The following is a 23,373-nucleotide window of genomic DNA, read 5'->3' as shown; positions in this document are numbered from 1 at the left end:
CAGGGCTGAGTTCTACTTAGAAGTGGGATGACACCGTAGGGCCAGATGGTTTTAGGGGTAAGAATTCAGTTGTGGGGGCCGAAGCCGAGTGAGTTATTTGCTTGCTAAGGAACAATAGTGAATGTGCGCCACAACTTTGATACCCTTATTAAAAAAGCGTAGCGCTGGGATGGAACTGTGTAATAATGGATGCAAAAAGTGGAATGGGATGCGTGAAATGGTTATTAGCGAAAGTTATTGACGGGAATGATTATATATCCGGAAACCCCCAAACACGTGGAGAGGCTGTGAGATCACAGCTTCCCATGGGCGCGTTTGCAGTGCCCCGATCCCGCCCGAGGCTGGCTGGCCGGCCGCGCAGCCCCTTGCGGAGATGGCATCAGCGCTGGGGGAAGTTTGTACAAGTGGGATCACGCTCCCACGTATGAAACAGACCCCGTTTTCCAAATGCCGCTCCGTGGCAGCCTTCCAGCCCGTCCCGTGCTGGATCTCCCTTCCCCCGTAGCGTTCATGTACCTCCCCTCGCGCCTTGCCCCGCTGGGGGGCTGGCCCGGCTGCTTTGCGCCCGCACCGGGGAGCGCCCGCTCACGGAGCCGCCGGCCTGGCTTGTACACGGCTGGCGCAGCTGCCAGCGTCGGTCCGGCTATTTTTAAAGGCTCAGGTTGGTCTAAACTTAGATCCGCCCAGTGGTCTTCGCGCGCGGCGCTCCCCGGGCTGCGCCTCGGCCCGACCCTGCCGGCTGCCTCGGCCCGGGCTCGCAGGCGCGGCGACCGCCCAGCCCCGGAGCCGGGCATCGGCTCGCCAGCCGCGGCGAAGCCTGCGCGGGGACTCGAGAGAGCCGAGAGGCCAGGGGCAGCCAAACCAGCGCTTCGCCCTGCCCCGGGCGCTGCAGCTGGGCGGCCTGCTCCCCTGCGGCCCGCTGCGGGGGGGGGGGGGGTTCGCGGGGGGTGTGTGTTATTTTGCTCTTAATTACTCGGCAGGGCAGGATCTCCCCACCGCTGTCTCTTCCCTTCTGATGGGGCGCCCGCGCCGGTCCCGTGGCTCGGGGTAGACTCCTCCGAAGTCAGATTTGTGGCATAATTTGCATCATGGCTCTGGAGATGACTTTCATCCCGAGACGTTTCCTCTGGTTTGTCCTAGGTAAGTGCATGCCTTTGTTTGGTCTGCGCCCTTTGGGACCTGGCTGCGGCGGGCATGTGTGTGTAAAGGAGTTTATGCTGGCTCGACGCTGGCCCTGTAGCTGCAAGGAATGGAGGCTAAGAACCACCGACAGAGCTCAGCACCCGGGAATATGATCCATCCTAATAAAGGAAACATAAACTAATTAATGGGACGGAAAGAATTTGCACCCAACGTCCTAATTGCCCGCTACATTGTATTGGGTATGTTGCCAGCTTTCTGTTCCCTGTAACTTGGGGTGTGAGATTAATGAACAACTTCGGTGCTTTTGCAGCCCCCTTCGGTGCTTTTGCAGCCCCCTTCGTTGCAGATTGCTGGGCAGCTGGTTGCTTTGCAGAATGTTTATCCTCTGTTGACTTTACTCTGTTTTGCTGTTATCGCGGTGGATTTTAATGTTAATCTGTTTAATTCGCTGGTTTGAGCAAGCGGTAAAGCTAGTGAAACAGGCTCACTGGAGGCAAAACCAAACAAACCCTGTTGCGGTTTTGGGGTCGGTTTGTGTGATGAGTTTGTGCGGGCTGAGTCATAATTTACTAGTAAACCAAAATGTGGGGATACAACAGTAGTCGGTTATTCAACATGTGTATTCCTATGACCAATGCCCACTCACTGTCCTAACTACAAAGTAACCTCTAGTGGAAACGCTGATGGCTGCCTGTTAAATACCCAGTTAAACAATTCCCCCCCCACACACACAGTATGTTTATGTACAATAGGTAATTGCAAAAACTCTTCGCTTTTTAACTTCTGAAGGGAAACCATTCAGAAAAATGTGTACTTATCTCAGCTTTCTCTACTCAGTTAATGAAGCCTTGGCTGGACTGTCCTGCCATCTCTATCCTGATTAAGTGGGGAGTCACGGCATTGAAACCTGGCCACAGGAAAATCTCTCCCTTCGCAAATGTGCTATAAAAATACTTTAGTGAACACTAAACACTAATATTTGGTGCCATTCTCATTTTACATTATCCATTGTAACTTCACTAAGTGACAATCCTCTACTTTTAACTGCAGTCTAAGTGCGAAAATGTCTGTGTTGTATTTTGAAAGCATGTAATGAAAGCAGCGTATCTATTTAAATAGAGATTAAAATTAGAAATCATTCTAAATAACATGGAATTGAAACTAAATGTTTAACTTGGCTCCCAGCATGTCCGCTGGTAATGCCACTTGGATCAATCTGCTTTAGATGTCATTTTCTACTTGAAGGAAGGTCTGCTTTCTAAAGCAGGCTATGGTTACAATTTTTCATTGTAAAAATTTCATTGAGCTTTACAATTTTCATTGTAAAAATTTCTCAAATATTTATATTGTTCTACAGTTGTCTTCCCTATGTCTCTATTTCTGATACGTATGCATTTAGAGGGCCCAACTGGAATGACCTGTTTTGAGAAATGTTTATATCCCTAAGACCAGGATTCTATAGCATATAGTTAATTTTAAGTCTGTCTCTTTAAAATTAGTTTGTTTGGTAATTCTTTCTGTTTCTTGCTTAATTATTTTCATGTGGCATCATGTGTCTCTCCATGTTCTTGTTAACAGAATTACAGATGCAACAGGTAGAAACTAGCCTGTTATTTTGCCATAAGTACCTGAAAGTCTGTGGCAAAAAGCTTTGAAGAATAATCTATCTGGTATTCTTTATAATAATTACCCAAATATTGAAAGAAGAGCCATATTAGAATCATTGTGATACTGACTTGAAATACAAAAATCTAAGGATTATTTGAGGAAATGTGGAAATCCATTTTTCCTGCCTTCAGTTCTTCCTTGTTGTTTTCCTCCTCAGAACCCTAGTAAATAATGTATTGAGCTGTCTTATCTGTACAGCGTAATTAACTATTTACCACTTTTTAGCTTGTGACTATTCACAAGGAAATAGTAGACAGCACAAGTTAGGCAAAACTCATTCTCCATGTTTAGTTGTAGAGACATCCTCATTGTACATGACTAAATAGTAAGTTGTCCTGTTCAGAAACTGTGGTATTAAAAAATGCACAGTGAACCTAACATTACTGCCCATACATAGCCATTCTCATTCACCCAGGACAGTTGTTCTGATGCTTTATTTTTAGAATAGAAATCTGCTTGTCAGTATTTATCAAAGCTGATGTTAAAAAAACTGTCAATAATGTGTTGACTGCAGCTTTGTTTTATATTCTAGAAAATCTGAAATTGAATATTATGACAAGATGCTAAAACCAACCTAAATTGGTCAAATCAGTGACAGTACTATGCATGTGTTGGGCCCAATCATACAAAGTGCTGAGCCTCTAATTAACGTCACTTCATCTCACGGAATTGGACCTACACATGTCATTTATTATTCTCGAGTTAACATTGCCCTTTGATAAAATCATCCTGGCCATAAAGTCGCCAATCTAGACAACTGATTGAAAAGCCTCAGGTCCACTATGTAAAACCTACCTACATTGAAGCTGTTGTTTATTGCACAGTAATAACTTGTTCAGTTACCAGGTATTATCTGTTGGTTATGCTCATCTATGGGATTCCTTTGTTGCACATATTTATACGATATTCGTCTCTGCTCGGTTAGATGGAGGGTGTGGTAGTGTACAGCAATTTAAGCATCGGTTCTGAAATGCCTTTCCTACATATGTAATGTGACACCTTGGCTGTGGGGATGGAACCTCGGACCTCTGGATTCAAAAGCATATGAGCCCCTATTGCCTGAGCTAAAAGATCCAGCTCTGTTAGCTGAAAACCAGTAGCTGACTTGTAAAACTATGTGTTCTAGCAACACTGCCCTAGAGAGGGGAAGCTCTCCCAACTGTGTAAACATAGGTTACACACAGCACCATAGGTGCAAATCCTGGCAGGATCAACTCAGCCCTTCTGCCCATGCCAGATACATTTGAGCACGATGCAGATGATTGCTCAGGTGTCTTTCAGATATAAGCCCTTCCAAAACAATAGTGACCAGAACACGGACTTTCTACAAATAATCACATTCTCACTCAGCAGATCTGATACCTGTTTGAATCCTGAGGCAACTGTTTACAGTAGTGATAAAAATAAGCTTATATTATCATTCCTGCAGAACTAACATAGCTATGAGAAAGTGAATTGTGTTCTCTCCAGACTGTGTACCATTGCCAGTAATAAAGGTTATGCAGGCCCAATTCGTCCCTCAGTTACATCTGCACAACTCCATGTAAGCATTTATGGGGCTGCACAAATGTAACCATGGGTAAAATTCGACCTGCAGAATCTTTATTACTGGTGATGATGAATGAGCCAGAAATAAGTCAACTTGACTCAGATCCCAGGTTGAGATTGCGGGGCTGGCAGTTAGGGGGGAAAAACCCTTTTTACTTGTAAACTGAGCAAATGTGCTTTGCAAATCATTGAGACACAATAACATGACTCCCACCTGATGCTGTTTCTGCAATCTCACTTTTAAATATGGAGCCGCACTTTAAAAACAGGATCTTCCTTATTTTGCATTGATACTAAAAAGGCAGGATTTTTTTTTTGTTTTACTAAGAAAAAGGTTCTTGTTTGTATTAATGGCCAGCATTTCTCCTCTCCTCACTATTGTACACTGTACCAGTTGGCTGTTACATTCCAGAGGTACTGCTTGTATGTACTAGCCAGTTGCCTGAGATCTTTTAGAGTGAAGGGTGGTGTACAAACGTATAAATATGTGAGACAGGAATACTTGGTGGTATAAAGGTTTTATTGGCTTGAGCTTGGGGTGGCTGAATTCCGCACAAATGAGTTATGCAGAGCATCCCAAACAAGTGCTTGGTACCATAGTGATCCATCATGTATTCTGTAAAAAGGTCACAATTAAAATATTAGAAACCTTTAAAAGTGATCTAAAATGGCTCATCTGAACATATAAATATCATGACTTTGAAGTCCATTTATCTCTGGACCTTCCATAGGTAAAACCAAGTTCTGTGTGTACCACTAAGAGTTAGGAATGTAACCCTTCTCATTGGTATAAAACTTACATTTCTAGCAATTCAGGGTTGTTGGGGTATTTAACTTTAATCTTTCACCGAGTCCTCAGACCAATGTAATGGGGGTAGGGAATGAGAAATTTTACATCTGATGGAAAGAAGGAAACATTTTTGTGACAGGTTGACTTAAAAATATACGACAGCTGCTTAAAGCTGCTCAAGTATGTGGAATTTTAGACAGGCCTGATAGAGATGGATTAGTGAGCAGAGCACAGGTGAAGTGTTCCAAGGTTATGTGCTAAATGCAGTTTATTACATGGGTATTATATCTACAGACACCCAGAGGCAATGTGAAACAGGTACTTCTATAACACACACACACACACACAATTGTGATCATATTTCCGCTTTTCCCCATAACTTTTTAATACCATAGATTAATAGATTCTAAAGCCAGAAGGGATCATTATGGTCATCTAGTCTGACCTCCTGCAAAACACAGCCATAGAATCTCAACCAGTAATTTCCACATGAAGACGATAATCTCTGAGCTGTAGTATATCTTTTAGAAAGCGATCTAGTCTTGATTTAAAGACTTAAAGTGCTGGAGAATCCACCAGATCTCTAGGTAAGCTGTTCCACTGGTTAATTACCCTTATAGTTAAAATTGGGCTGCTTTGTTTCCTATAGGCTTCTTACAGATGAAAAACAAAAATAAAATGGGTTCAGTTCTTAAAAATAAAAACCTCTCTGGAACGTAATCTGTTCCAGTTTACAGATTATATCAATAGCTCCCAGTTCTGTATAGTTAAATAAAGTGGTGATTGCATTTGATTGTGCACTGATGGGGCGGTAGCCTGCTTAACATAGACTAGCAGGAATCTGCTGGGCTTTGAGCAATTTAATGACATCAATTAACTCTGCAATGTTGTTGAAGTAAATATCCGTTAAATACTGATACGTTAATCTCTTCTGTGTAAGTGCCCTGAAGACTGCGGATGACTAACAAATACCATGACCTGGAATGAAATTGGAAGCCTTGTAAATTATTAAGAATGGGACAGACACTTTTCAGACTTTCAGCTGGAGTAAAATCCATTATAGATTTTCTAATTCTAGACTTGAGAAGATCTTGGAATTATGAAAATGCAGATTTTGATTTATTATTAAACTGTAGCAAGTTCTTTTTACCATAGCAACTGGCTGTAGATCTGAAACCAGATCTTGGGATATTATGTATTTAAATGAGAATGGTTTATAGTCACTTACGACAGATAAATAGACTTAATAGAGCTGGTTGAGAAATGATTTTTTTCCTGCTTATTTTTTTTTGACAAAAATGAAAAAAAATTATAGAACATTTTGGGGGTTTCATCAAAAAAAGAAAAAGCTGGAAACTGAATCTTTTTTTGCTTTGAAGTTTTCATTTTTGACAAAACCTTGATTTTTTTTTTTTTATTAACATGGAAACTTTTGGCAAAAATGCGCTTTGTTAAAAAGCCATTTTGGGGGAGGCAGCAGGGAAAGGGAGGAGGGATGAAAGAATTTTTTACCAGCTCTAATTCTTAATTGAAAAAAAGGAGATACGGTACTCTGGCTGGTAGAATAGTATCAATTACTATATTAAATATATTTCATGGATATTCATCAAACTGTTTATTCTGTTAATGCTTTGAGATATTTGACCAGCTCTACGTCTGAACAGAATTCAGCAAGTTGATTATTCTCTGATTACCAGTGAAATTTTCTAGTGACATATTTGCGAATATGAATTCCTGATATTTGACTAGCCCTTGGTTCAGTGTAGTCTTTTTGTGTGCTTGCTAACTTATCAGACCACATTTTCACCCAAAGATCTCTACATATTAGGGTATATTGCACTTATTTAAAACACTGTTTCCCAATGTCCTTATAAAAACCACTACATTGCATATCTGTACACAGTTGTGACTTTCATATATTTGTTTTTCCTGAAATTCGTTTGTGATACTTTTTGTAAAACTAATCTAGTTTTGAAAACTAAGTCCACATCTGTCAGTTCTACACTTCAGTGACTAGCATTAATCATTGTAGATTTTTGGCATCATATTCTTTGTTTACATTTTAAAAACAACTCCAAAGCATGAATTTAGCGCTGGCAAAAGGTGCCAGAGTGAATGTGATAGAAACTAAAGTCCTCTCTTTATCTGTAAAACAGAAGCATCCCGTTCTGATCAGATCCTGTTTAGGTGTGAAATGACAATTGGGTACATTCAAGCCTTGGCTTTCTTCTGCCAACTGTGAATGGTTGTTAACAAAATGTGGACATAAGGAATTAGATTGAGATCACTAGCTCATTTCATATAGAGCAACAAACAGACATTTGGTGGTGATACTGTCGGGTCTGATTTGACCTAGGGGTTGGTGAAGTAAATGGAGTTAAACTTTTGCCAAACTCTCAAACGGCACAAACCCTAGTGCAAGTTTAAGAATCATTTTTTTTGCAGTAGTTTAATCAAAGTGAGTCAATTAAAAAAAAAAATCTATGCTATGTATTGAGAGAACAATCCCAAAATGGATTTTTATGCCAAATTTCCCCTTCCTCTTTCTGTTCCTTTCTGCAATCTGTTTCTCGTTGTTTTTCACTCTGACTGGTTTCTGATCCATTTTATACCCATTTTTTTGTCTACTCCTTTTTTCCTCACTGTCTGTCCTTAACAGAATGTGACCCTAGTAACAGTCAAGTCAAACTGTCAAACCTCTAATGTTCAAGTGGGTTCAAAATAAGTTTGCCCATCCTTTGTCATCAGTCCTTTGAGCCATCTGTTGCTGTTGTATCAAATTCAGAGTAGGCATAATTTTTGTTATCTATCTAATATTTTGGTATATGGGCCCCATTACTACAGGATCTGAGCACATCACAATCTTTAATGTATTTACCCTCGTAAGACTCCAGTGTAGTGGGGAAGTGATGTTATCCCCATTATAAAATGGGAAACTGAGGCACAGATGGAGGAGACATGCCCCAGGTCACACAAGAAGCATGTGATGGAGCAGGGAATTGAACCCAGGCCCAGGCTAGCATGCTAATCATTGGACCATTCTTCCTCTTTTTGCTAGTCTTACAAAGCTGAGTTTATAAAACAAAACAATATGAAAAAAACTCCACATGATGACCTGTCCTCTGAGCAAAGATGAATCCTGATACTGCAATGTGCGGTGTGGCCTTACCCCTCCCCCCATCAACTGTTATATGCATTTTAATAGGGGTTGAGGGCACTCGGTACCTCACAGGATCAGCTCCACCATTTGGAAGACTAAGGCAGGGACCAGGACAATTATAAATTGGTTTGGGACGTTCAGCCAGTCAGGTAGCTGGATGGATGCATGCAATAAAATGGTTTGGCTGAAAGCTTCAATCTCGTTGGTTTCACAGAACCGTCTTCAGCCAATCAGTGATCTCCCAAGAAACACATACTGAGACCTGATAGCTGAGAGGCTCAACAAAATTCAGTTCTTGAAAAGGCCAATTAATATTTTACAATGCCAATATCTGCCGTGTACTGTACCCTCGTTAGCAAAAACAGCGATACTGAAAACACCACAGGAGAATTCATCCAGGCTGTCTGGGGAAGTGGAGCTTGCTGTAGCTTTATTTGATGGATGCTCCGGTACTATTTGTGAATCAGTTGCCATAATTTCTTATTTGTATTACAGTAGCTGGTGGTTAAAAATATCCAGGACCTACTACCACAATAGTGTCTTGCATGTTAGATCCTTCAGCTAAGTATAAGAATTTCAAATGATCTTATTTTTGATATTGAGGACTGGCGATGCCAAGTACCTGTGTTTTCCAGCCTGCTACCTTGAAGCTAGTAAATTTAAAATCCTATATGAGACTTAAGGGAATAGATCTGGCAAGAGACCTGTTAAATGAAGCCATCACGCACAATCACTCTCTTTATTACATAGAGAAAAAAATTAAATGGCTAAATCCATCCAGGAATAACTGGAATTTCCTTCCAGGTCTGGATATAACAACCATCAAATTCAAATATCCGTTTGGTTTCAGTGTTGAAATACATTGGACCTTGCAAAGAAACATACAAATTATACACCAAGCTGATGTAGACAGTCCTACAAGAATTTATATCCATTTAGTTACAGCTAAAATTGCATTAAACCTCCCCTCCAGAGATTCTTGTATTTGAGTCAGGCCACAGCCAGAGACAGAAAAAAATGGGAAGGTTTTATTGGCCATAGAGGTGGATGAATAGTCCAAAAAAAAATTTGTGAAAGTTGATTCAAATTTGTAAAGGAATTAATTTCACTCCGGTGTGTTCCAATTTGTTTGTTCATTGTCAGCAAACCAGTCAAGTGTTTCAGTTTTTTGCTGGCAAATATATTCGTGGACAGTGGATTTCAAAGTTGGATGCATACGTGTTTCTGGGAAATAAAATGAAAATGATCACCTTCCAGTATTTATGTGGGAGTGGGCTTGTGCACTTCTCTAACCGAGGAACTGAAATAAGGCTGGGAGATTTATTTGGTTAGTCACTAGTGAGCAACATCGCAACGATTTTTGAATGTTTGTGAATTATCAAGAGTTTAAAAAAAAAGATTGAAAATATTTGTCCAATGCACTTGAATAACAAATACATTTGAGAGAATTATGATTGGTCTTCTCTCATGTATCCTGTGCACAGGGAAAAGAGGATAACTTAGCTGAAAAATGTATTCTGTCCGAATTATTCATTGACTCTAACTGGCAATATAACCGTCAACAGCTGCTAGCCAGATCCAACACTGTAGTGTAGCTGGTTAAATTCGCCTCTCACAACTGGTTCAATACCAAACACACTTTATGGATAACAGTAAAAGAACAGTCAAAGGAAGGGAAGAATAGCAGTCTCCTGTGGGCTTTGAAAACTCACTGCATTATCACATATAACAGAAATGACCTTTATCCGAACACATCTTCCACAATAAATTGACCTGGTCTAGATTCTGAAGTATCAGAGCACGTGTCCCAGCCAACTCGGCAATGGTTTAAGCTAACAGAAGTGAGAGCAGTGTCTTCCTTAGGATTACCACAGTGATTCAAAGCTGAGATGGCCAAAGAACACACATTGTCTAAGACTAATCTTGATGAGGAGTCTACTTAATGTGACAATACCACATTCTGAAACCATTCTTTGTACTGACTCAGTCCCTCCAACAGGTGATTCATCTGTGCAGATATGTATAGCCTGCCTGTAGGAAAAGTCTTTCTCCCTTTTTTCATTGGGGGGGGATGAGGGAAATGCACAGGAGCTGGTCTTGACTCTTGCGGAGCACCTGTAATACTTGTGGATTCAGATTGTAAACACTTTGTGACAGGGACTGTCTGTCTGTACAGAGCCTAGGGCTCCTGGGCATTGTGGTAATACAAATAATAATAATAAACTGTTGTGGGAGTGTTGGGCATTCAGCACTTCTCAGGGTAAGGCCCTTTTTCTCATACGGTGTGTCTCCCCCATGCATGATGATATTAGAAGTTGTAAGCTCTTGGTGGCAGGGACTGTGCCTTCATAAGTATTTGTATAGCACCCAGCACTGGAGCTGGAGAGTAATTTTCCATCAACATGATTGTTTGTTTTTCAACAGAAAATGTTGTTTTTGCTTCTTTTTTTGCTGGAATTTTTTGATTTTCTCAAACAGAAAATCAAAATGAAAATTTTTTTGGTTTGTTGAACTGAGACCAATATTTTGTTTTCAGTCATGATATTAAACTGTATTAACCTAGCGTGAAGCCTCATGGGAGATGTAGTTCAGGTGCGTCATGCTCCCACTCTCAATTATAGGGCTACTTGAATGGCCTGTATTTCCCATCATGCACGGAGCAGTGTGGTGCATCATGGGAGTCCTATGACTGTAGTAAAGCTTGAGAGTTGTAATCCAGCCAGGGAGCCTGTAAGGAAGAGTGAAGGCATGAGGGACCACTCCATCACAGGTGGATGCGGTTTAATATTGGATGGAAACAAAATGTTTCCACTGGGAAGATCAAAACATTTCACTGTAATTTAAAATGTCAAAACAAAACACTTCCAAATCAAAATGGTTAAAACCTTTCGTTTTGTGAATTTTTTTATATTTTTACTTTGTCCCAATTCGAAATAGCTATGCATCAGAATTTCCCACGGGACGGAAATTGTGATTTTTTCACTCAGTTCTACCAAATGCACAGTGGTTGCTACTGGAATAAAGTAATAAAGCATAACAATAAGTAATGTATACTTTTTAAACTTAGTAACCTCTATGTTCATTTTCCCCAACAGACAGTGGTCACCATTAAAAAGTCGGCATTAGCCAATAGCTCTTCGGGAATGGTCTGAGGGAGCACAGCGCTTCCTTTTACTTGAATAGGAAACAAGCTGCAGAATATGGTAATGGTTTGCAAATGGTGACTTTTTAATGGCAACCACTGGAATTTCTTTCTTGTCTGTTGCGTGCATGGAAGAAAGTAGGTTCTATATCTGGTGGCCAGAAGATTTTGTGTGTGTGCATGTGTATTTCTGTGTGCAGGCTAGTGGATAAAGTTTTAAGCTTCGGTGGAGCTGTGCAGTCTACATCAACTAAGAAACTGGTCCTCTGTTTCTTTCTCTGAATCCAAATTCCCATTTGAAGCAGATAATTGCCTCCTAGGAAGGGGAGAACATGGCTCAAATTATGTTTTGTTTAAATGGTGAACTCTTTTTATAATGTATAGTTTCTAATCATCATACAACAGAACTTGGCTGTTGAATGTGCATGTTGTTATGATTCAACTTGTTTTAACTTGGCTTTTTGAACACAACATTTTGGATCAGGTATTTAGAAAATATTGCAAAGGATTCTGAGCTTCGTTTTCAGCCACGGTAGTGTGAAGTTAAGTAATGGCTGGACATGCTTTTCGTTCATCATGGCCATTGTTAAAATAGCCTTATTTCTGAGTCAAAGAAACTTGCTGAGAGTAGCGATGTGCTGCACCACGAGCAACATTGAATGTGCGTTCCCCTGTTACAATTCAACACCGTTCAAAGAGGGGAAAATTGCTGAAATAATTTCAACCTGCGGTCTGATCCTGAACATGAAATAAATTGTGTGTGAAATGAACATTGAGCACAAATGACAGCAGTTAAGATGTTTAGCCACCTGACCTGCCGGCATAATGAGGAAATTACACATTGAAGGCCTAGTGTACACTAGAAAGGGTTTGCCAGTATAACTAAACTGGCAGCTACCCCAGTGGACACACAGCTTGGACCAGCAAAAGAATTCTGAAGTCTTTTGCCAGTATAGCTTTTACCAGTTCACTGACTGAAATAAGCGACACTGGCAAAAGGATTTTATTGCTGGTATAACTGGGTCTATGTCGGGGGTTTTTGCTGGAATAAAAATGTGGTAAATAATCACACCCCAACCAGCATTATTATGGTGGAAGACATTTCTAGTGTCGACCGGGCCAAAATGTTCTTACATGTCCCTGCTGTTCCTGGCAGCTGCACACGATACAAATGCGGACCCGGAATTAAGGCTATGTCTACATTGCAGCTGAGAGGGAACCTCCCTGCCTGGGCAGACTGGCTCACTGGCCCTAGCTCAGCCTGACCTGCAGTGTGGGTGTTGCAGTAGCCGAAACAGAAGGCCAGACTAGCTGCTGGAGCTCAGCCGCGGGGGAGCGGTGTGCGTGTGTCACGTGGCTCCGAGTTCGGGTGGTTACCCCATGCCTCGGCTGGTGCCACAGCAGCCCGGCTGCTATTTTTAAGTGCAGTAGCTTGAACTGAGCTAGCGTGAGGCTGTCTGTCTCCCTGGGCGGGAGGCTGACGGCCAGCTGCAATGTAGAGAGATCCTTCCAGACGGTTTCTAAAAAATGTGGCCCTGAACAAAAATCTCAAAGCAAGGGAAGGAACCGTGCTACTAATTACTGGGCTAGAGCAGGCATTTAAAACCAGTCTTAACAGATTTTGTCCCATTCTGCACTGGGTAGGCTGCACAGTGTCCGGCCCTGATTGAGCTAGCGAATAATTAGGTGCCACTGAAATTAACCCTGTCCTTTCAGTACTTTGCTGGATCAGTCTTAATTGGTCTGAGTTTAACACCCTTGTTAAAGTTGGTTGTTCAGTTAATGTAGGCGGGAGACCTAAGTTGGTGAGTGACTTCACTTATTCTCTCTCTGCCTCAGCTTCCCTATCTGGAATATCAGTATCATGCCTACCTAGTGTGAATAAAATGCTTTCCGGTCACCTTCTATGTTAGAATCCATGTGTTAGCCTGTTTTAAAGGAGTCCGTTTTCCCTTCCATGCGCACAAGCCTTTTCCAGGCACATTTCCCTTGCTGGAAGGAGATTCTCCCATTAAAAGGAGAATTCAGGGTGGGTTCAGAACATGCAGCCAAACCTACAGCCGGAAGAGGCCCCTCCATCGCAGGGACAGGCTGTGCTGTGTGTGTGATTCTTTCTGCTCGGTCTCCCATGTCCTGTGGTGTGGAGCGCGAAGTGCTTTGTGCTGACTGGGCAGTCTGGAAATAACCTGAGTCCCTTGTGTTCAGACTTCAGCCATTTTTATCTGTGTTCCCAGGCACTGGGGTTATCCCTGCTGCATCTGGGGCACATTGCAAGTTCCTCCTGGCTCTTGCGTAACTGGAAACCTCCATCTGCTATTCTGTTTCCTCTACAAAACATAGAGTCATAGGACTGGAAGGGACCTCAAGGGTCAGCTAGTCCAGTCCCTTGCTCTCCTAGCAGGACTAAGTATTATCTAGACCATCCCTGTCAGGTGTTTGTCTAACCTGCTCTTAAAAACCGCCAATGACAGAGATTCCACAACCTCCCTAGGCAATTTATTCCAGTGCTTAACCACCCTGACAGGAAATTTTTCCTAATGGCCAACCTAAACCTCTCTTGCTGCAATTTAAGCCCACTGCTTCTTGTCCTATCCTCAGAGGTTAAGAAAAACGATTTTTCTCCCTCCTCTTTGTAACAACCTTTTATGTACTTGAAAACTGTTATGTTCCCCCCCCCAGTCTTCTCTTTTCCAGAGTAAACAAACATATTTTTTTCAATTTTCCCTCATGGGCCATGTTTTCTAGACCTTTAATCATTTTTGTTGCTTTTCTCTGGACATGCCCTGTTTCTGGACACATTCCCAATGTCTCTCCCTACTCCCCATCCACATTTCATCTGAACCCTTCCAACGAACATGATCTGAAGCTATATGGGGCAGCTGTGGGGGCAAAGGCCCTTACACTACCTTTTATTATTGCATCAGAGGTCTTAATGAAATGGCATTACAGGGGTCCCATATTTATTTGCATCACCCTTGGAAGTATGGACCCTAACAAGATAGCAGAGCGTCCACGTTAGCCTGTAGGAGCATATCTGCGTTTTTAAAGGGAAAAGAGGATCTGGGAAGCAAATGTGCAGCTTTTCTCCCTTAAATGGAAGTGTAGTATGCACTAGGCATAAACAGATTAAGCAATTTCTTAGGGCCCCAGGCAGCGAAAGGGATTATTAATTATCAGTATGCACTGGGCGGGAGAGATATTCCTACTTAGGGTCCCCAGTGGGTTAGCATCACCTCTGTTCTTGACAAAGGTTTTTGACTGTAAAACATCTTCTTAGTGACGCCAGATTGACATTCTTGATTATACTGTCGTCAGTCGGCTCTTTTTATCCTGTACTAGGGCCTCTGCAAGCAGCTTCCAAAGCTTACTGTTGGCCAGAAATTAAAAGAAAAACATGGGAGAAATGAAAGGGCACCAAATTAGCAGACAGTGTAAACATCAAGATAGCAGGGGTAACTGACTGAGTGACTCAATCTGACTTGAAAAGGGAGAGTTTAGGTGGTTTTCTAATTTGAATTTATTACCTGCAAATCACTGCCTGGGGTACTCCAGAGAGAATTCTGTGCCAAAAAATTAAAAATTCTGCACACAATATTGCAAATTCTGCATATTTGATTTGTCAAAATAACACCATATAATCCCAGCATTTTCAATTATTTGCTGACAAGTATTTTGAAATAAATTACCAAAAAAATTGAAAATGGTGTGACCATGTTGTTGTTGTTGTTGTTTCTGTGTTGTTTTGACAAATAAAATATGCAGAACTTTTCTGAATTTTAAAATTTTTAATTTTTTGGCACAGAATTCCCTCAAGAGTACCAGGGCTCTGTGTGGCACAATCTGTGTGTGGGCAGCTCGGTGAGAGCTATGGGGAGGGGGGTGGGATCTGGACGCACAGGGGCTTGGTGCGGGGTTCTGGCTGCCGGGGGAATGGGACTCTGCAGGGGAGTCCAGGTGAAGGTGGTTAGGGCTCAGTGGGGAGGGCTGGAGGATCAGGGTGCAGCTGGTTGGGGCTCAGTGGGGTGGGGGGAGGCTTGGCAGGGAGTTGGGGCACTCAGTTGGGGGTTCTGGGTACAGGATGCTCCTGATGCAGGGGGCCCCAATGGGGGGGGCAGTTCTGGGTGCATGGGTCGGGGGAGGGGTCACCGTACTGGGACCTGCTTCCCCTGTCTGCCCAACCCAAATCCCCTGCACCCAACACCCCCTCCCCTGAGCCTCACCGCCCCCACCCAACCCCTCTGCTAAGCCTCACCCCACCTCACCCCCCGCATCCTGACCCTTCCACCCCACCGAGCCTCATACTCCCACACACCCTGACCTCCTCCTGCCAAGTCACCCCCCTTACCTCCCCCACCCAGTGCAGAGCTTCATAGAATCATAGAATATCAGGGTTGGAAGGGACCCCAGAAGGTCATCTAGTCCAACCCCCTGCTCAAAGCAGGACCAATTCCCAGTTAAATCATCCCAGCCAGGGCTTTGTCAAGCCTGACCTTAAAAACCTCTAAGGAAGGAGATTCTACCACCTCCCTAGGTAACGCATTCCAGTGTTTCACCACCCTCTTAGTGAAAAAGTTTTTCCTAATATCCAATCTAAACCTCCCCCACTGCAACTTGAGACCATTACTCCTCGTTCTGTCATCTGCTACCATTGAGAACAGTCTAGAGCCATCCTCTTTGGAACCCCCTTTCAGGTAGTTGAAAGCAGCTATCAAATCCCCCCTCATTCTTCTCTTCTGCAGGCTAAACAATCCCAGCTCCCTCAGCCTCTCCTCATAACTCATGTGTTCCAGTCCCTTAATCATTTTTGTTGCCCTTCGCTGGACTCTCTCCAATTTATCCACATCCTTCTTGAAGTGTGGGGCCCAAAACTGGACACAGTACTCCAGATGAGGCCTCACCAATGTCAAATAGAGGGGAACGATCACGTCCCTCGATCTGCTCGCTATGCCCCTACTTATACATCCCAAAATGCCATTGGCCTTCTTGGCAACAAGGGCACACTGCTGACTCATATCCAGCTTCTCGTCCACTGTCACCCCTAGGTCCTTTTCCGCAGAACTGCTGCCTAGCCATTCGGTCCCTAGTCTGTAGCTGTGCATTGGGTTCTTCCGTCCTAAGTGCAGGACCCTGCACTTACCCTTATTGAACCTCATCAGATTCCTTTTGGCCCAATCTTCCAATTGGTCTAGGTCCTTCTGTATCCTATCCCTCCCCTCCAGCGTATCTACCACTCCTCCCAGTTTAGTATCATCCGCAAATTTGCTGAGAGTGCAATCCACACCATCCTCCAGATAATTTATGAAGATATTGAACAAAACCGGCCCCAGGACCGACCCTTGGGGCACTCCACTTGACACCGGCTGCCAACTAGACATGGAGCCATTGATCACTACCCGTTGAGCCCGACAATCTAGCCAACTTTCTACCCACCTTATAGTGCATTCATCCAGCCCATACTTCCTTAACTTGCTGACAAGAACTTCCTGAGGAAGTTTCTTCTGCCCCGTAGGGGGAACTCCATCCCCATCTTCTTCTCCCTCCCCCCCCCCCCCGCCAGTTGGGACTAATGTCCTTGGGCCCCCTCGGGGCATCCCCAGGCCTCTTCCCAAAAGATGGGCCTAAAAGATGCTTCAGCCTTCACCTCTGACTGGCAGGCAGAGCAGTGTGTGAAACTTGGTTCATTTGCGGTTTTGTTTGCAAACTCAACCCAAGTTTCTTGAAGAGTCACGAACGTTTCAAGGCATCTTGGATTCAGTTATGAGCCTGCGTGGCTTGGTGTTGAAACTGGGCAGTGCTCATGGTGTGCATGTTTCTGAATTGAAACCAGGGCAAACTGGGCAGTTTAAAAAGACTTTCCTTTTTTCTTTGATTATTGTGGGTTTGCTTGAACCTATTCTATATAGGTTCTTCTATCACACTCCTCATTGTAGTATCTGAGCACTGTCCCACAGTGCATTAAGCAACATGACTAACGTGTCCCCTGTCTGTCCTCTCATCTTCTCCCCTGGGAGAGAAACAGGTGCAATGGAGTGACTTTGTTTTGGGAGTATTTTTATTATATTGTTGCTATGTATTTATGTTAGAGAAGGCTAGGTCAAAGACATGTGCCTTGCACTTGGAGCAGGAGGTGGTGAGGTTTATGATGGTCCTTATTCCTGGGAGTGTTCATGCCACAGTCTCAGACCTGCCCCTAAGTTTTGTCTCCCGCACAGATGAGCGTTCCCTCCTCCTGTTCCATTGTGCTAGAGGAGTGAAGTTGTCGATCTCAGTCTCCTCCCAGAGCTTTAACCTGATTGTTAAGGGTGTAAACCCAGGCAAATTCCAGGTGAGGGAAAGATTTCCACAAGCCCCCAAAGCCTGAAAATGCAGAATTCTACTGTCTTGGAAGACAACTTGGCTTTAGATCAGCGGGGTGGCATAGCGGAGACCACCAGTTGCAATTTCTTTCGTTCTTGATGAATTTCCACCTGATCTTTTAGCAGGGCCAAAGGGGCATCACTCCACTAATGTTGAGTCTCTCTAGTACCGTCCTGTTGTACTGATTTATTTTCCTAGCAGCAGTGACAGTGATAGAGCCAAAACCAAAAGGCCCTTGGGGGGCAGGGGAAAACAACATTTCATTAATATCATTTTAGAAATGGCCTTTCTTCCTGGCCCATTCTACAAGATTTCAGTTGTTGGTGTTCTGAGTTTTGCTGTCTTTGGTTCTGTTTGTGTTTGTTTCCCGTCTGTAGAGGGGTTTGGCTGGGGCTCGTCCCTCTCTGGGACGGCGAGGAACCACGCCGCCTCGCTACTTCCTTCCAGTTGTTGACGGGGAATCAGCCTGGCTGCAGGAGTTTCTCGCTACGGCAGCAAAAGAGGCAAACACAGATGGTCATTCACGCCCGGCTCGCGGTCGGGGGGCAATAGCTAGTCAAGGGCTGAGGCTCTCAGGCAGGAGCTGAGCAGCAGTTTATACAATCAGCAGGCCCAGGCCTGGGTCAGAGCGGGGTAGCAAAGAGTCAGTGGCTCAGGCCTTCAGGCAGGGGCTGAGCAAAGGCAGGTTAAGAACCAGCCCAGGCGCTTGGCTCACAAGGGCCTGGGAGAGGGGAGACGGCCACCCACAAGCTGGGTGGCGGGGGGGGACACAGGCCCACCCACTCCACTGCATCCCAGCCCGGGGCCCTAGCAGCGGCAAAAGACGTGGGGATCCTGGCCGCAACACACTGACATGGGCTCTGGCTGTGCTGCAGCCAGACAAGGGTCAGCTGCCCCCGGGCTACTTCCAGACTCCCCCTCTAGAAGTACCTGGGTCCAGACCGTGTCCTCCGGGGGGGTCAAGCACCATGGGGTCCTCTGGGTAACTGGCGAGGCGCAGGCTGGGCAGCTCCTCTGGGAACTGGTTGGTATTGGGCATTGGCAGGCCAGTCCTCAGGTCCACTGTAGGTCACCGGGGTCTCCCAACCAGGAGCTAGGCCAGAGGCATCTGGTCTCTCCGATGGCTGCTGCCCGAGTGAGCTCTGGGGTCGGGCTTTTATACTTCCCATCCTGCGCCTTGACCTCTGGGGGGCGGGCGCAGGACTCGCTGGCTCCACCCACCCTGGTGTCGGGAGGGGCTTGTCCCTCTCCGGGGCAGCGGGGAACCACACCGCCTCTCTACACCATCAAACACTGCAAGTGAGAACTTTTGAGCCTTGCAGACAGCGATAAAACAAAATGACTGCTTCAGTAGTTGAGAAATCACATGGGTCAGAAGAAGAGATGTCGGAGTCCATCCAACAGGAAGTTCTCATGGGCATCTTTGATCTACAGGCTACTTCTTCCAGTAGCAATTAGATAAAGAATCTAATTAATGGACATATCTATGGGTGGGACAAGAGAGGAAGGTACGCAAGGTTCTTTCTTGGCACCAAAAATGTGTAAATCCTGTCTTTATAAATCAGAATTCCTTGGCAAGATGTAATGTTTTTAATTCATTCTGAGTTTAGCTCCATGACATTAAAAACCTTGATGTGTTTATTAATAGCATCTGGTTGACTTTGTAGAGTTGATAAGGGTAAATATTGGAACAGGAACAATACTCTGGGAAATGTATTCATTTTTGTTCACTAATGAAATCATCACAATTAGCCACATGTATGAACAGCTTCAATCCCTCTTGCTATTTGCATACCAAATATACCAAGCCTTTTGGGCTGAATTTCTCGACACCTAGATTTCAGTCATGTGCTGACAATATTTTACTGAGGGGCTTCCACTAAATTGTTCCTCCTTTTTCCTGGCTTAGAAACCCTGTCGCCAACGTGCTTTGTGAGCTGACACACAAGAATGGGGCATCTGGGGGAACCTAATTTAAACAGGAAACTATTGCTAAGGAGGGAGGCAGCTCCAGTGGCCAAACAAATGTATCTTAAGTGCACTTGAGGGGAATTGTTTATCCTTTGCTCCTGAAAACTAGGGGGAGGCCATTAGTCGTGTAGCACAGTGTGCATCTTGTGGAATCTGAAAGGGGGTCGGGGGATGATGGGGAAGGAGGGCTGCACGCTTTGTAGGGTGGTCTGACCTTTTGGAACATTTCTGGACAGAGTCTGCTATTTGGTGCAATCGGATCCATTCCCAAAGCAAAATATTTTCTCTTCAGAAGTATTTTTATGAGCTGCAGGCTGATGGGCATTCTCCTGAGGTGGGTCAGAGGGAAACTGATGCCAACTTTCTTTTCAGTTTGGTAGACAACTTTTACCAGGGGTCTCCAGTTAGGCTCTTCCAGTTTATCACTGCTCAGTATTTTCAGGTTGCTATTTCCTTGACTTCATTGCTTTGGACTCTGTGGCACAGTTTTCTAAAGAGTTCAGCGCCCACTAAGTCACGTTGGGTGCTGAACTCTTGTGAAATCCTGAGGGTGCTGAGTGCTTGGCAGCCTAGCCCTGGTCTCCTCTTGAAAATCTCATTCCCTAATCATTAATCTTGTACCCTGAGATTCTGCTCAAATGTTGGCTCATAGAAAACCATCTGGATTTCTGTGGCTTGGATACATGCCGAAGCACATCATCTGCATATAGAGAAGCACTGTCTGTCTCCCCTGTGGCGTCAGTATTCTAATATAACATGCTGAAGCTTCTGTTTGATGGTGTGAATTAAAGAGGACAGAAGAACAGCCTTGAACCGTCCCTTTCTGCAATAAGAATAGCTGTGAGTTAAGACCAGTCACAGGACCAGATCGCCACCCCTATAAAAACCCTGGTTTTGTCCCCCTGCAAAATGGGCAGGAGGTTCATACCCCAGAATGTGCAGATCCTTGAAAGTCAGAGTTCATTGCATGGATGCATTGGTCCTTTGTGCTTCTTCCTTACTCCATTTAGCATGGCTCTACCAGAGCTGTGCTGATAGGACCTTCCCCCGGTCGCCACTCTCCCTTGGAACACCCCTTAAAAAGCAGTGGAAGACATGGTGTAGAGAGGCTGTGCGGTCAGATAACATGCTCTGAAGGCATTTGTTCTTCAATGGATTCTCTGTTGGTTGCAGTGGGTATTGAGTCAGGCACAATGCATGTACCACAGTAGTCAGTGTTAAGAAAGTGCGCTCTGTTTGTATATGTGTAAATAGTTAATCAGGTGCCAGTAGGTGGCGCTCAAGAGTATACAGTGGGTTTTGTTGGGTCAGTAAAAGTTGCCGCACTGCAAATGGCTTCCGTTGTTAGAAGCATTTGGCTGGAACTGTGTAGTGTATTGCATATCATCACAGTCTGTGGTTAGCAGAAATCAGAAACCTGTATGCTAAAGCCTTAACACAAGTCATGTGAAATGGGGAGCGTCGACTACGTGAAAGCACAATGCTGACCAGAAAAGTTTTATTCCAACGGTTCACTAAGTGGCAGGAGACCAGGATTTGAGATCATGCCAGGTCGTGGTGGGTCCTGTCTGGAACAGTAACACACAGTGACACTTCAGGGGTAAGTGCCTTGCCTGCAGTGCCATACACCAAACGCCCTTCCAGGAAAACAAACTGACCTTCCAACTGTCGTCAGACACTTCATAAAACACCATTTTCTCAAATGAAACGATGAAGCTAAATCAAGCTAACAGTGTTATGAAAATATAATTTGAATGCTCTCATTTCAGAGCCCTTCTTTTGATGGCTGGCTGCCCTCCAGCCCTGAGAAAAGCAATCTATGAGGTTAAAGGTGAATATTTTCAAATCTGGGGGAATCTAAATTTAAGTTCTTAAATCTGCATTTGGGCAGCTAACTCAGAGTTTGGTCTGTGTTCCAAAGTTGCTTGAAATGGGACGTCAGTGGGAGCGGGTGGTGCTCAGCACCTTTGAAAATTAGGCTTCTACGAATGGGCTTTTCAAAAGTGACTTAGGAGCACAAGTCCTGCTGACTTTAAGTAGGCCATGTGCTCCTGAGTCACTTAGGCGCTTTTGAAAATCCCACCCAGTTTGCCCAAATACAGAGTTTGGTGACTAACTTGAAATATCCAGGAATGAAAACTTTGGGCAACGTTCCTAAATGGGATCAGGGTCCAGGCATAAGAAAATGCAACACTGATTGAATGTAGCTCCCAGGCTGATGCGTAGATGGCTATGCATAGGGGTGAGTATGGGGGGACTGGAGAACATCTCCCTCTCCACCCCTAACTCGCTGCCTGGGGGTCAGCAACAAATGCATGTGTCCCCAGCCCACAGATTTATTTGGGAAGGAAGGAAAAGGTGGCCTAAGGCTGCTTGGACAGGAGCACAACCTATTTCTCTCCCCCTGCCGGCTCCGCCAGCCCAGTGTTGCGCTGATCAGCTTTGCAGGGAGCTGGGGTTGGATCCTCCTGCAGCTAGGGCCTGCTCTGGGCAAGCTAGAGGCCGAGGCTCCTGTGTGCCATCTGCTCAGACCCTTCCCTGGTCAGTGTCCCTCCCCTCGCTGGCGCTGAGATTCTGCAGAACAGAGGGGGCCTGGATTGGATCAGAGCAGTGCTGCTCTGTCCACTCCCTGTGCACCTGCTTAAGGGCAGAGTATGTGTGGGTGGAGGGTACATTTTTTTAAGGGGTAAGGAGAAAAGCGTTTGGGTGGTTGGAACATCATTGGGGGGTGGAACCAGGAAAATATACCTCCCCACCAACCACACACACACTGTTTAAGGTCAAATTATTCCACTCTTCTTATGGCTGCATTGGGGCCCAGCAGCCACCAGGACCGAAGGAAAAAAATTCCAATCGACAGTTCTCTAAAGGACTGGGGAGGGTAAAAGGGAAATTACCCATGGGGTTGCAAAAATGTGTTTTTTTTGGGGGGTGGGGCACAACCACCCCATTCTATGTAGCTAGATGGGAAGTGGGTCCCAATGCTTTTCCTTCTGTTGTAACATGGGCCCTGGTATTGAAAGGGTGAGAAGTACTTGTGCCGGGTTCAGTCACAGAGACCCCCTTGGGACTGTCACCTGACGTGCTGAATTTATTGGAAGACCTAAATGTTGGGGAACTTGAATTGTGACTTTGTTGTTCTTTTTCTTCGTACAGTAAAAGCTGTGTTATCCAGCACTTTACCAGCCAGAAAGCTCTATAAACCAGCATTTCTGATCTTCATTGGAAGTCCGGTTTATAGTCCGGTTGGCGCAGGGCTGGCAGGCTCCCACCCTGGCCCCGCGTGGCTCCCCAGAAGTGGTGATATGTCCCTGCTGCTCCTAGGTGGAGGAATGGCCACAAGGGGTTCAGAGTGCGGGAGGGGTGCAGGGCACAGGCTCTGGGAGGGAGTTTGGGGTATTGGAGGGGTTTTGGGCTGCAGGATCCAGGCAGCGCTCACCTCGAGCGGCTCCCCGGAAGCGGCGACGTGTCCCTGCTGCTCCTAGATGGAGGTGCCCGCACTGGCCGGGAACCACGATGGTGCCCCCATGGCAATGTCACCGGAATGTGGCAAGATGGAAGGGGATAGACTCTGCTCTAAGCAGAACCAAAAGG

General features: G+C 44.7%; 1 protein-coding gene across 1 annotated transcript in view; it reads left to right on the top strand.

Moving 5' to 3' along the window:
* Nucleotides 1-379: 379 nt before the first annotated feature.
* The window catches only part of RAMP1 (receptor activity modifying protein 1), a 126,109-nt gene continuing 103,115 nt past the window's right edge, over nucleotides 380-23,373 (top strand). Inside the window, exons 1-2 of the mRNA XM_073306752.1 lie at nucleotides 380-661; nucleotides 981-1,140. Of these exons, the coding sequence (XP_073162853.1) occupies nucleotides 1,089-1,140 (52 nt within the window). The 5' untranslated portion in view covers nucleotides 380-661; nucleotides 981-1,088. The remainder of the gene's footprint in view (nucleotides 662-980; nucleotides 1,141-23,373) is intronic.

Source organism: Lepidochelys kempii, chromosome 11 (genome assembly GCF_965140265.1).
Source record: "Lepidochelys kempii isolate rLepKem1 chromosome 11, rLepKem1.hap2, whole genome shotgun sequence".
In the NCBI taxonomy this organism is placed as follows: Eukaryota; Metazoa; Chordata; order Testudines; family Cheloniidae; genus Lepidochelys; species Lepidochelys kempii.
This window is presented reverse-complemented; position numbering and strand designations above follow the sequence as displayed.